This window comes from Gastrolobium bilobum, unplaced genomic scaffold (genome assembly GCF_033153095.1).
Source record: "Gastrolobium bilobum isolate Gb01-03AN ecotype WA unplaced genomic scaffold, APGP_CSIRO_Gbil_v1 utg2195, whole genome shotgun sequence".
Classification (NCBI taxonomy): Eukaryota; Viridiplantae; Streptophyta; class Magnoliopsida; order Fabales; family Fabaceae; genus Gastrolobium; species Gastrolobium bilobum.
In genome coordinates, this window is record NW_026895782.1 from 1,517,112 (window position 1) to 1,530,581 (window position 13,470).

The 13,470-nt window shown below is 34.1% G+C and overlaps 1 protein-coding gene across 5 annotated transcripts; it reads left to right on the forward strand.

Annotated features, from left to right (window-relative positions):
- Positions 1-820: 820 nt before the first annotated feature.
- Positions 821-7,859, forward strand: LOC133295897 (protein DECREASED SIZE EXCLUSION LIMIT 1). Of its 5 annotated transcripts, none has more exons than XM_061494799.1 (14): positions 821-920; positions 1,073-1,237; positions 1,492-1,554; positions 1,696-1,767; positions 1,874-1,930; positions 2,118-2,320; positions 3,442-3,500; positions 3,598-3,691; positions 4,047-4,113; positions 5,277-5,359; positions 5,434-5,525; positions 6,910-7,016; positions 7,380-7,443; positions 7,581-7,858. In XM_061494799.1, the coding sequence occupies exons 2-14, from the start codon at positions 1,134-1,136 to the stop codon at positions 7,677-7,679; spliced, it is 1,164 nt and encodes a 387-aa protein (XP_061350783.1). In that variant the 5' UTR covers positions 821-920; positions 1,073-1,133; the 3' UTR covers positions 7,680-7,858. The 5 variants fall into 5 exon arrangements, 2 of the variants coding, with proteins under 2 accessions (XP_061350783.1, XP_061350784.1); XM_061494800.1 differs by having other exon boundaries at positions 892-982; positions 7,581-7,859; XR_009749421.1 differs by lacking the exon at positions 7,581-7,858 and adding an exon at positions 6,000-6,230 and having other exon boundaries at positions 860-1,237; positions 7,380-7,401.
- Positions 7,860-13,470: the final 5,611 nt, after the last annotated feature.

Genomic DNA, 13,470 nt, shown 5'->3' on the forward strand with positions numbered 1-13,470 from the left:
TTTTTATTTAAATAACATTTTTATGGTCTATCAACCATAAATTAAAAAGTTTTAACAAGTATGTCATGTACTCAACATTCCTCTAATTTTTTTTTCATGCACTTTAGTCTCTTATTAAACCAATCAAAAATATAATTTATTTGCTTTTAATAGCTTCTGGAGAAGGATCATGCCGCTCGAGATCAATGCTTGAACTTCCCGTAGAGGTTGTAGGAAAGATTTTGCTAGACACTTTTTTAGCATTCTAAATTAAATTTTTGTTTTCTTGTTCTGATTTTCGTTTGTTTTAATGTATAGGATTTTTGTTTTAATAATTATTTGTATTATCGGACTTGGAAATGTTGTAATAATTATTTAGATAGTGAGTTTGGTAACATAAAATACATTTTATTCGAAATAATGATTTGGAAATATAAACTACATTCTATTGCATATAGTTATTACCGTTGGTTATTGCCATTGGCATGCAAATGAGAATGAATTTTCTCATGTTAAAATTGTATATAATTTGATAATGTGAAATTTTCATATTCATATATATTTTTATATTTATTAAATAAATGAGGTCTAATTATTATTAATTAAGAAAAAAATAAATATAAAAATTTCACATTCCTTTCTCCCTTGTGCAATTGTAAATGGATAGGTCCAGCCCATTTGAGAGGCGGACTTATTTGTTTTTAAAATAATTTTTAATGGGCTGACCCAACTCACATGATACCTTGGGCTTTCTCTCCGGGTTGGGCCACATGGTTAGGTTGGCCCACCACTATTTGCTCTCATCCCTTACACGTGTGTCTCCCTCCTTCACAACGCAGCTCTCAATTTCAAGCGCGAGTTGCAGCCTTTAATCAAAGAATCGAACACTTGCATTGAGTTGTGGCTTCTTCAGTTCTTCCAATCCCCAATTACCCAACCAGGTATATGCTTTAGCTGTTTCTTCTTCGAACAATCGCAGTACGGAACAGAAGTGAAAATCTAGGTCCAAATTTGCATTATTCACATGTCTCAAAGATGCCCAATCCACCACATGTTGTAGTTATTCTTTTTCCAACTTGACAATTCAATATAGGTAAGCTAGAAAAGCGACTTCATAAGTTCAGTTCCAATTAGACCATAAAGAGGACGAAAAAATGAGCAAAAGGCCACCACCTGATCCAGTGGCAGTGCTACGAGGCCATCGTGCTTCCGTCGTGGACATTTCTTTTCATCCCTTTAAGCCGTTACTATTCTCCGGGTATTCACTGCAAACACTTTTGTCTTTTTTTGGTACCATCTTGTTTTCCCTGCTATGTATCCATCAGGGATTTCATTGGCTGCTACCTGCTAGTTATTTTAAATAGAATTTTAAATGTTTATTATGAAATCAGCATTTAATAAATGATTGTAACTTACCCATCAGGGTACCATAGCAACTCCTTGGTTTAGTTGGTTGCATGTGCAATTAGTTTCGCTTAATGATGGGTCACCTCACACTCTTATTGCTTGCAGTTCTGCTGATGGTGAACTGCGGATTTGGGATACCCTTCAGCATCGAACAGTGTCATCTGCATGGTACTCAGTTCTATATTTTTCCTAGCCTTTTTTTATTTGTGAAGAATCTAGTTGTTTTCAGAAATCATGATCCATAATACAATATATATATATATATATATATATATATATATATATATATTTTGTTATTTGGTACTGCAGGTTACATAGTGCCACCCATGGGATTATTGCTGTTGCCAGTAGTGCTTCCCTCGGAACCAATAAATTTGTCAGGTTGCCTGCTTTATTCATGATCTCCCCTCTTTCTATTTTAGTATTTTTGTTATTATAATAATATACTTGCTCTATCGAAATTCATTTAGACTCTGTATGCATGTAGCCAGGGTAGGGATGGAACTGTGAAAGTTTGGGATTTTGATGATGCTGGTTTGTCCAGGTATACCCCGGTATTCATTTACTTCAACTTTACAAATGTCTGATTCCTTTTTAGTTTTGAAAAGATAGTATATGTTTTGTGATACAAATTACAGAGATGTACTTAATTATCATTTTTTCTTTTGTGAAATAATTAATTATCATTTTACTTTCTGTTGATCTGCATCCCCCCCCCCCCCCCCCTCCAGGATTCCATTACATACAATCAAGACAAACACTTACCACTTTTGCAAACTTTCCACTGTGAAGAATCCTTCTGCATGGTCCAAAGAAGGGAAAGCATCAGAAGATTGCCATAGAACAGAGCTAGGAGGAATGCCTGATATAGAAATGCGGGAGGTTGAGAGACAAGAAGCCTCTACCAATCAAAGTTTTCCCGAAAGCTTTAAAGGTTTGTGAGTACTAGTCTAAAGTGGGTTTTTAAAAATCTTTTAAAGCTTTTGGTGACAATTTTGCCATTCTGGAAAATATTAGAATTACACGGCATGATTGAGCTGTTATAATTTCAGTACTAACTTAAAAATAAGGAATTTGCTAGTGTTGAGATATATAAAACCATTAATATAGTCTCACCCAACAGCTTAAGCTTTTGGGTTGAATTGGTTCTTGACATGGTATCAGAGCCTCGGTGTATCGGGTTCGATCCTCACCGCCCCCCACTTTCTTTCAAGTGGAATTTCTTTCTTCGCACAGGTAGATGGGCCCGTGCATTGTCCACCCTTCAAGCCCAATGGGCTTTCGTGTGAGGGGGCGTGTTGAGATATATAAAACCATTAATATAGTCTCACCCAACAGCTTAAGCTTTTAGGTTGAATTGGTTCTTGACAGGTAGTATTGCACTGGCATGTTATATGTGGAATCATATAATTTTATGGTCTAATAAATTTGTGTTGTTTTCATATTTCACAACCCTAGCTATAGCCTCTCTGAATATGTGAGACGGGAATTATAGAAGAATTGGAAAGGTGAAAACAAAAAGAGAGAGAACGGTATCTGCGTTCTGAGAAATGGTGTTTGCAAGAGTGAGAATCCTCTTACAAGGGGGTATCCCCTTCCTCCACGGAGAATGTCTCAGTTCTGTTATTTATTATTTTTTTCAAAACGTTCCCCCTTCTACAATTTCCCCCTCTTTAATAACACCTCCCATCTACCAAAGTAACCCCCTCTATTATTTGTCTTTTATATATAAAAAAATATGGGTATACATCGTCCTAAAATACTCAGACCTTGTATACTTTTTCCGGTCTTGACTGCTAATGGAGATTTGAAATTTGTTTAATTTTCTTATCTAACTTTTTTGTGAACAAGGTCCTCTCTCTGAGTCTTTTAACTTATTTTAAAAGGCTGCCCACGCTATTGCACTTTGGAGATTCTGCCATGATGGACTAAATTCCTCATCTAACATTTTCTCTATTGTTTCCTTATATGTTCTTCAATTGTTTTTATTCTATATTACTCTGAGATACTTAATGTTTTAGAAGTGAGATTGACGAAACCTCATTGTGTTCACAGAAAATATGTATAGTGAAGGGCTACAATATGTGGCTTTGTCAGGAGAGAAATCTTCTGAGGTCAGTACATCTTTCTATATTATCTTTTTATCTTTGTAAATATGTTTCCTGACCAAATTATGGACCCTGATGTTTATCAATTTTATCTTTTTAAAAGGTTGAAATTTGGGATCTCAAGTCAGCTGAAAGATTTGTACAACTCCCTTCAGACAGTCCTAGTAACTCTTCAAGTGCTTGCGACAAAGACAGAGGTTTGTTGCTGGTCTTTGGGACTTCTGAGATTCAACTTTCTACCATTGATTTTTGAGATTCTCATTTCTCAGGTTAATGGTATGGTGCTATCATATATATGTGTATGATTCTTGCTCTATCTTTCAAGTTGGCTGTCCATTACACTTTGCATTGTTACTAGAGAAAGTTACAGACAAGCACAAATTTTTTTATTGATGTTCAAATTTTTTAATATCAATGTATTTTTGACATCCTTCTTCTTCCTTTTTTTCTTCTTAAGTTGTTGCTTATAATTAATAGTTAAACCTTTACTAGATTTCATATTCATTGGTCATATTTTTTCTGTTTGAAATTAAAGCAATCATTTCTTGCCAGGGATGTGCATGGCAGTTCAGTTGTTTTTACCATCTGAGTCGCAGGGATTTTTAAATGTCTTGGCTGGGTATAGTCTTGATTCTCTTTCCTCTCTCTCTCTCTCTCTCTCGTTATATATATATACAGGGAGCATATCAAGTAAAAGTGGTGTGTTATTATGAGTTAGAGGAGCAAATCTTGACCATTGGATCAAGTAACTTTTAATATTGACCGTCCACCTATGGTTGAATTGTTAAGATTGGTTCTTTTCACCTCTCATACGTGACATTCAAGCGAGAGCATTGTCTTGTTACGAGAGGGTGAGAGGAGCCAATTTTGACTATTAAATTTCACTTGGATGGCCAATATTACAAGTTATGTAGGAGTCACATGATGACTTAAAAAGTTACAAACTTTGTGTTCTAACCTTCAATGGTAATATTTGCTCCTCTCACTCATAATGAGACACCCTTCTCACTTGTTATGCTCCCTATATTTATGTATGTGTTAAAGAATATTAAGAATATCTTTGGATTATCTGTGAATATTTTTCTTTATTTGATTAACTTATGTTAAGGGGGTGAACCGGAGCAGTGGTAAAATTGTTCCTTCATGACTGAAAGGTCATGGGTTCGAATCTAGGAAACAGCCTCTTTGTAATTATGCAAGGGTAAGGCTGCGTACAAGGATTTCCTCTATCCCACATTTGCTAGTCGGGTTAAACGGGGAGTGGTTTTTTTGGTTTTTTTTTTTTTTTTTGATTAACTTATGTTAGCGGCCTCATTTTTTTAATACTACCACTTGACGTAATTAGCAGTATAAATAGCAGTATTAGGTTAAGGTATTGTACAATGTTACATCTATATTCTATCAATTATATTTTAATTTTATTACTTTTGAGCCATTTTTCTACCTTTTCCTTCTTTTCTAACCCTAAACCCATAAATCTTGGCTACATGGGATGTTGGAATTGTATGGAAAATAGTCATTAATGTGTCAAATGCTAATCTCCTACAGATTTAGATTCCTTGCTTTAGATGATTTTTTTGTTGTTGAACTGTCTTATAAATTTATATTGTATTGATCAAAGCTGTGATTTCTTACTGTTTTGATCATTAGAGTCAGGTTTGTTTTTGCTTTAGGTCTCTGGAAATTTACAGATCCCACTTTAACTTTAGAGTTTGTCAAAACTCTAAAGTTAACTCCTTTTAACATGATTGCCTCCTCATTTCCTATTTCTTAGTGTTGTAGATACGAGGACGGTTCCATGCTTTGGTGGGATGTCCGGAATCCTGGAGTTCCAGTAACTTCTGTGAAATTCCATTCTGAGCCAGGTGTGGAATTCAGCATCCTTAGATTTCTTGTTATTTTTATGTAAAATTTAGTTAATAACTGATCATTTTTGTAGTTCTGAGCATCTGTATTGACGGGTCTTGCAAGGGGGGTATCTCGGGATCTGCAGATGACAAGATTGTAATGTATAGCTTGGATCATTCTTCGGTAACTTCACTTATTTTATTCTCTTGTTCCACTGAAACATTTCCTGCTCCTATAAATTATCTTTTATTCTCTTTTTTAGGGGATGGCTTTTATTCTTTAATCATTTACAATCTTCATATTGATAAGCACAGTCCTAACAATAAGACTGTTATGCTTTTAATAATTAATTGAATCTGTAGACTTTGTCTTGGGTCAGTGTCCGTGTTTCAATAGTTTTGGTTTCTTCCTTTTTATATGATTATCTCTCTCTCTCTCTTCCCCCCTGGTTGCCTTATTTCCACGGCAAGTGATACCAAAACAACTCTGCTTTCTTCTCTTTTTCCCTTTCAACCAGTTGCTAATATTTGATTGTTAGATGGATTAAAATGGTGTACCCCTATAAAGATAGTAAAATCATTAATATAAAATGTACTTTTCCATACTTTCTTTCATGTGGGTTCATCTACCACCGACCCCAATTAATTTGGGATAAAGGTGTTGTTGATGTTGATGTTGATGTCCTTTTCCATACTTCAAGCTGAAGGATCGATGTAATTGGAGTCATACGAACAGCCAGTTACTACATACGTGAAGATAAATAGAGGTGATGTGCACTAATGCTGCGCGTAACCTTAATATCATTCCAAGAACACCTGATGTGGAAGCTAGTCAGCATACCAAAAGGAAGCCTTCACTGGGATTTTAAATCATTCATATTGATAACAGGTCATTTTCCTCGTAAAAACATGCAAAATTTGTGTGAATAAACTGGGATCAAGTTACATTCAGTAAGTAAACTACAGTTAAGGTTGTGTTTATATTTAGGGACAATACAAAAAGAACAGTACAACACAAGTTGTTGAGTCACGATAATTTTTTGTGTTGTTAGTAGTTTGATGACTAATGCATGGGACTGACTTGTGTAATGTTATTGTTTTGTGCGCAATAAAGATGGGTAATAAAGGGTTAGCAGTCATTGGTTTTTTCTTTTTGGTGCTGGGGACAATATTTTGTATCCTAATTTTGGTGGATAATAAAAATTTAGACTGTATTGTTCCTTGAATTTCTTTTGTCCTGTACTTATACTATTTTAAGTTTTTAACAATCAAACAAAAGAAAAAAATGTGTGCTGTGTTGTTTTTTATTTTTTAGCAAATCAAACAAAGTGTAAATATTAATACATCTTGAATGATATTATGGATTTGCTTTTGCATTAGAGTTGGTATGACCAATATCAGAGTAGCTTCTGGGAACAGGAAATGACAGTTTGCTTGATTGTATTTCATGATTATCTTTTATGGAAAAATTTCTTATTGTTGTTTATCAGTCTGCAGCTCAATGCTTACTACACCCTTTTTCTGCTTATTTATAATTTTTATTATTCATGTACCATTTTGACTTAAAGGGCACATGTGTGGTCAAGAAAGAAATCAGTTTGGAGCGACCTGGCATCTCAGGCACCTCAATTCGACCTGATGGTAAAATTGCTGCAACTGCTGGCTGGGACCACAGGTTTTTAAACGCATTACACTACCTCTCCTCCTCTTGGGGTTATTTTACAGTTTGACATGTCTTGATTTTATCAGAACTTCCCCTAATCAGAAAAAGAAGAGAAAATTTTAATTCCTTTATGTGAATCATGTTCGTTGCTTTGAATTGAGCCAGATTTGAATCCTAAACAGGAATTGAAACTAATTACAACTGCATTATGTCTATTTACCATCCATCTACCACACTCCCCGCAGGGTTGGGAACCTACTTTCTTTTTTTGCCTATATTATGCAGTGCATATTATTCTTCAAATACAATACCTTTATTCTGTTTGTTGGTACAAAACCTGCTTTTTAATATCTGTTGTTGTCACATGATTGGCAGAGTAAGGATATATAATTACCGCAAGGGAAATGCTTTAGCTATATTAAAGTATCACCATGCTACTGTAAGTCACTTTTCTATATCTGGTGCAGTCTGTAGTTGTAAATGAAAATGTTGTAGACTTGAATAACAACACTTTTATTGTGACAATTCTTAATTTAATTTGACATTTTTCTTTTGTGTGACATGTCTAACTTGCAGTGCAATGCTGTAACTTATTCGTCTGACTGTAAGCTTATGGCCTCGGCATCGGAAGACACAACCGTGGGGCTATGGGAATTGTATCCTCCTCGAATATAAAATGAATTTGATGAATTTATTCGCTGTCCGTTGTGTTCTAGATTATAACTTTTCGAATCAATGGTTAGGGCCCGTTGGATGAACTTCTTTTTCTTCAAAAGTTGCTTTTTTTAAAGAAAAAAAGCACTTCTCGTTTTTAATTCGTTTGGATGTCTGCTTTTAAAAAAAGCAGAAGTTACAAAAAAAGCCAAAAATTTACTTTTTTCAGAAGTTAAAATTTTTAACTTCTAAGAAAAACAAAAGTCAAAAGTCAAATATTTTTTTCAAAAACTAAATATTTTTATAAAAATATAAATAATTTTAACTTTTATAAAAAACACTTTTAAAATAAAGAAGAGATAAAAGTTACTTTTTTGATAAACCCAAACAAACGGGCTCAATCTTAGAAGAGTATTTTTGTGTGTGTCTGTTAATCAATTGCGAACAATCTTTTTCCCATTTCATTTTTTGTGTGTTTTGGTATATACCCTTAAAATTAGAGTGAAAATTCACATGGGCAATTATCTTTTCTTTTTGGTTGTTAATGGGCAATTATCTTATGATCCGTGTTATATTTTGACTCGAGCGGCAAGAAAATGTAGGCTTTAGAGTGCTCAAAGTTCTGGTTTAGCTAGCTCGTTTCTGGCTTAATATTGTTATCAGACTCAACTAGATTAAGATTTAATTATTGACTTCGTTGATCTAAGATTTGTATAAAATGTACAAATTTAAATAATACATGTAGCTAAATTACAAAAATTTTAAAGTCGAAAAATGTTTTACTATATATTTTTAACTGAATTATAACAATATAAAAGTATTATCATATTGTACTAAAAAAAGTAATATCATAATATGTATAAAGTATTAATTTATGTAAAAAATTATTATAACTTACTTTTTATAAAGATTATAAAATTTAAAATATCACGTAACTTTTGGAATATAACCTGATTGAAATGCAATGGGTCTAATTTTAGAATTTAACAATGTCTTAATTACTTCAATGTGGGTCAAGTAGGGCTGTTGAACAAGGATGTACCCAATTAAATTGCGAGTTAAATGGTCTGTGTCAAAAATATAGAGTTAAACGGGTTATTATTTTACCAATATGACCAGTTTAAGAGTAACGTATGAACCTAAACAATTTTCATTTTTATTTTTTTCTCTTTAAAAATTATACATAATAAGAAGTTAATAATATTCAAATCATATCTAATCCAAGCTTCTAATTCTTAAGAAGTCAGTAATTCTAAATTAAAGTCATAAAAAAATTCAAACTTTCAAAGCAAAGTCATATCCCTTCTAAAATTTTAATTTATTTTTATTTTTATTTTTGTAAAATTCCCTTTTAAGTTTTTAAACTCCAATGTAAAGTCACCAAATACATTAATTACCAAAAAAAAAAAAAGTCACCAAATACATGCTTTCAAAATAATTAAACGATATTTTAGTAATGATATGAAATTAACTTTAGAATTTTTTTTTGGAGAAACAATTTTTTTTATTTTTTTTTAATATTTTTAGTTTATGGTTTTAAGTTTTTACAATTGTTGTATAGTTGGGTACTAATTAGAAATTAAACCAACGAACTAAACCAGCTGAACTGATAATATACAGGTTTACATGAAGGAGCATATAATTGAGACGATAGAAAACAAGACATCATAGAAAATGGCAAAATTAAAGGATAACAAATTACTAATAATACTATTAAATAATTCCAATTCCAATATAATTGAAATTTTATTGTTACATATGAAAAAAGTCAACATGCCGGGTGAAAAAACAGTTAGGTGAGACCAAATCTCAACAGGCTGTCAAATAAACTTCCTTGAAATGAGAAATTATTATCATTATTTTGATGTGGTAGACTAGGATTAAAAATGAATAATGTATTTCAAGACTTTGGCATTTAAAAATGGAAGGTATCTTCGATTATGTCATGAATTAAGTTTCTGGTTTGCACGTCTCAAGTATCTACATTCTGTGGTCAAGCTGATAGCTGCTTACGTTGAACTTAGCCAATGTATTTGGGCTAGAATAATTCACATTATAAATAAATGATTATTGTTTTGGTCCCAAAACTTTTTTTATTTTTAAAGACATAATATGTTATACAATTATATTATCCCAATGCGGCTGATTCTATAATGATCTCAATGAAACTTCTAAACAAAGGATTGCATTTTTTTTAATGGATAAAAAAGGTATAATCCAAAAGAATGCTCTACTACTTGTTTTCTTGGTTTAACACATTTGTCAGAGGCTGGTAGTATTCATAAATTCCAAATATGAGATGCCTTGACAAAATTGGCAAGAAAAGTGGTGGGAACTCTGTCCCTGTACAGTGTAGCTTTGCAAGCTAAGGCACCGAAGGAGAGAGACCTAAGCCAGCTTTTATAATGACTATCCACTACACAAAACAAAAGTATGTGCTTGCTATGTAGCCAGAAGACATGGCAGTAATCTCTGATTTCTTGGTGGGCAAGGTTTATGGCCTCAAAAAATCGATGTGAAAGTCATCCCAAAATGTTAGAATTAGCATTTAACAAATCCCAATTGAGATTAAGACATGACAACTAATTCGAGCCCACATTTAGATGGCCCTTTTTGTCTTCTAATTCGGTAGAACCTACAAAACCGTGAAAGATAAGGAATTGATTTTTCTGGTTTTTGTGCGCACATTTCAGACCCAGATCTTCATAATGAATTGCTAATGAGGATACATATTTCCTTTTTTTGTTAATTGTGCAACTGATTTTACAATTTTTTTAATGAAAAGATAATGTGTAATTAGATTACCCGAATACATGTGTCACAAAGTCTCAATGAGAATATAAATGACTTTTTCTTAATAAAAAAAAAATTAAAGAAGGAGGGTTGCATGATTCCAATATTAAAACATATATATACATACCTCAACGATAACTTATAGATACAAAGCATAAAAAATGTTTTAGTCATCCTAATTCATGTCATCAAATTAAACCAATCCTCATTCCTTAAGTTTTCGAAATGTGAACGTGGATATAAAGTAATTGTGTTTCTTTTGTTATTTTTTATTTTGTTGTTGTTATTTTTCTTTTCTTTTAATATTACACCACTCTCTGGCCTATACAGCAGAAGGAGGAGAACATTTGTGGCAAGTAACCACTCGATGAATCAAAGCATAAAAACATGAGCGCTGAACTTAAAAAATCTCACGGTACTAATATTTTTCAATAATAGTTTTCTATATATAGCCTTCATTACGCAATCGCTTTGACTGATTTGCTTACCTATCATATTTGCACCTATTGTGCAAGAAGTGAAATTAAGTCCTTTTTATGAATGGTATTTCCATAACTTGAACCTGTCCTCCCGATATGCATAGGAATTTGGTCTTGATCGTTGATGGTAATCATCTATTTCCCTTGTATAGTCCTTCGGCTCCAATGACAAGTATGTAAAGATATAATACCGAATAAAATTATACCTAATCTCAATAAGATGAGTCAAACGATTTTCATCTTTAAGGAAATAAAGCCTATATTGAAAAGGGAAAAATGTTTGTCTGGTCATTTTAGTTATTTTTTATTTAATATTTAAATTAAAAAAAAATCACTTTCTCTTATCATAATTTCTGTTTCTCTCACTATAAAAACAGTAGTTTTGACTAATGACACAATTTTATATTCACTAAAAGAACAAACTATTTTATATCCTTAACGAAGCTAGGAAACACGATTTGGGGAAATCAGTTCCCCCTCAAAGAAATGCAGAAGAGTCGAGAGAATTTGGAGAGAAGAAGAAAGAGAGCAATTGCATTTTGCATGTGTTGAATGAATTATCAAATGTAATACAGGATATGTAGTTTATATACTATAAGAATCATGAGTGACTCAGCACTCTTATGAGAAGACATCTGTTAACAGATCATGAGTGACTCAGCACTCTTATGAGAAGACATCTGTTAACAGAAGCAGAACAGAAAGCTAACAAACTGACATCTGTAACAGAAAGCTAAACTGATACAAGCTTAGCTAAGCAAAAGCTAACTAAAGGCTACGCTAGGCAAAACTAATTGGAAGCTGCAGTGGAGCTAATACACCCCTGCAAACTCAGAGTATGTGATTGAAGGATGCTGAATCTACAACTCTGAGTTTGTCACGAAGAGAAGCAAAGCGGTGAGCTCCAAGAGGCTTGGTGAGAGTATCTGCGATCTGATCAACTGCTGGAACATGAATAACCTGTAATTCCTTGGCAATCACTTTCTCTCGAACAAAGAAGATGTCAAGTTCCATGTGCTTAGTGCGAGCATGTAAAACTGGATTGTGAGATAATGCTACGGTGCTGAGATTATCACAGCAGACAAGTGGAGTGCTAAATTGAACTTGCAGTTCTTTAAGTAAGGATTTTAGCCAAAGAATTTCAGCAGTGGCAAGAGCAAGACTTCTATATTCAACCTCCGTGCTAGACCGTGCCACAACAGTTTGCTTCTTGGACCACCAAGATACAAGGTTGGCTCCAAAGAAAACACACGCTCCGGAGGTGGATCGGCGATCATCTGGATCAGAGGCCCAGTCTGCATCACAAAATGCAGTGATGGAGAAATGATTGCTAGGATGGCTTGGTTGCAGGACAAGACCATATGCAAGTGTGCCCTTTAAATAGCGAAGAATACGTTTGACAATGGTCCAATGCTCCTCCAAAGGTTGTGACATGAACTGACACATTTTGTTAACAGTGTAGCTGATTTCAGGTCTTGTTAACGTGACATATTGCAATGCCCCAACAATGGAGCGAAAGTGAAATGGATCAGAGTAGTAGTTGGATCCAATTTTGGAAAGCTTGCATCCGGATGGCATGGGAGTTGAGATTCCCTTTGCTTCTGCCATATGAGACTTGACAAGTAAGTCTCTAATATATTTGGACTGAGAGAGAACAACAGCACCTGAATCTGTTCGTTTGACTTCAATGCCCAAAAAATAATCAAGTTCACCAAGGTCTTTAAGAGCAAACTGAGAGTGAAGTTGGGTGATCAGCTTTTGAACAAGGAGAGCATCACTTCCTGTAATAACAATATCATCCACATAGACAAGCATGAAAACACATTGGCCATTGCTACGATGAATGAACAAGGAAGGATCGCACTTGCTGCCAAAAAATCCCAGCTTCAGCAGTCCTTCTTTCAACTTGTCAAACCAAGCCCTTGGTGCTTGTTTTAGGCCATAAAGAGATTTCTTTAACCTGCAAACAAGAGACCTATCATTAGAAGTAAACCCAGGTGGTTGTTGCATATAAACCTCCTCCTCAAGAATGCCATTGAGGAAGGCATTGTTGACATCAAGTTGCCTTAGAGACCAACCATATGACACAGCTATGGTAAGAATGGTTCTAATAGTGATGGGTTTGACTACTGGTGAAAAGGTTTCATTGTAGTCAAATCCAGCTTGTTGATGGAATCCCTTAGCTACAAGTCTTGCTTTGTACTTATTCAAGCTCCCATCTGAATTTTCTTTTACACGAAAAACCCACTTGCATCCTATTGCTCTTCGGTTGGGTGGAAGAGGGACTAAAGTCCAAGTTTTGTTTGCTTGAAGAGCATCATACTCAGTTTGCATTGCTGAGAGCCAATGAGGAGTTGCCAAGGCCTGTTTAATAGAGCTTGGTTCAAGAGATGTAATCAGAATTGTGGGATCAGTGGAGCTAGAAGTCAGATTACAGTGGTAGTCTGTAAGGTAGGATGGAGGGTGAGAGGATCGAGTGGAACGTCTCTGAGACTCAATTGTAGGTAGAGGTGAAACATCAGGTATAGGGAGAGAGGGAA

What these genes read in the sequence shown, in the direction of transcription:
- LOC133295897 (XM_061494799.1), top strand. Translation starts at nt 1,134, where the DNA reads ATGAGCAAAAGGCCACCACCTGATCCAGTGGCAGTGCTACGAGGCCAT. An exon ending in CGAACAGTGTCATCTGCATG is followed by an intron (nt 1,555 to 1,695) that starts GTACTCAGTTCT and finishes TTGGTACTGCAG; the next exon opens with GTTACATAGTGCCACCCATG. An exon ending in TGCTTGCGACAAAGACAGAG is followed by an intron (nt 3,692 to 4,046) that starts GTTTGTTGCTGG and finishes ATTTCTTGCCAG; the next exon opens with GGATGTGCATGGCAGTTCAG.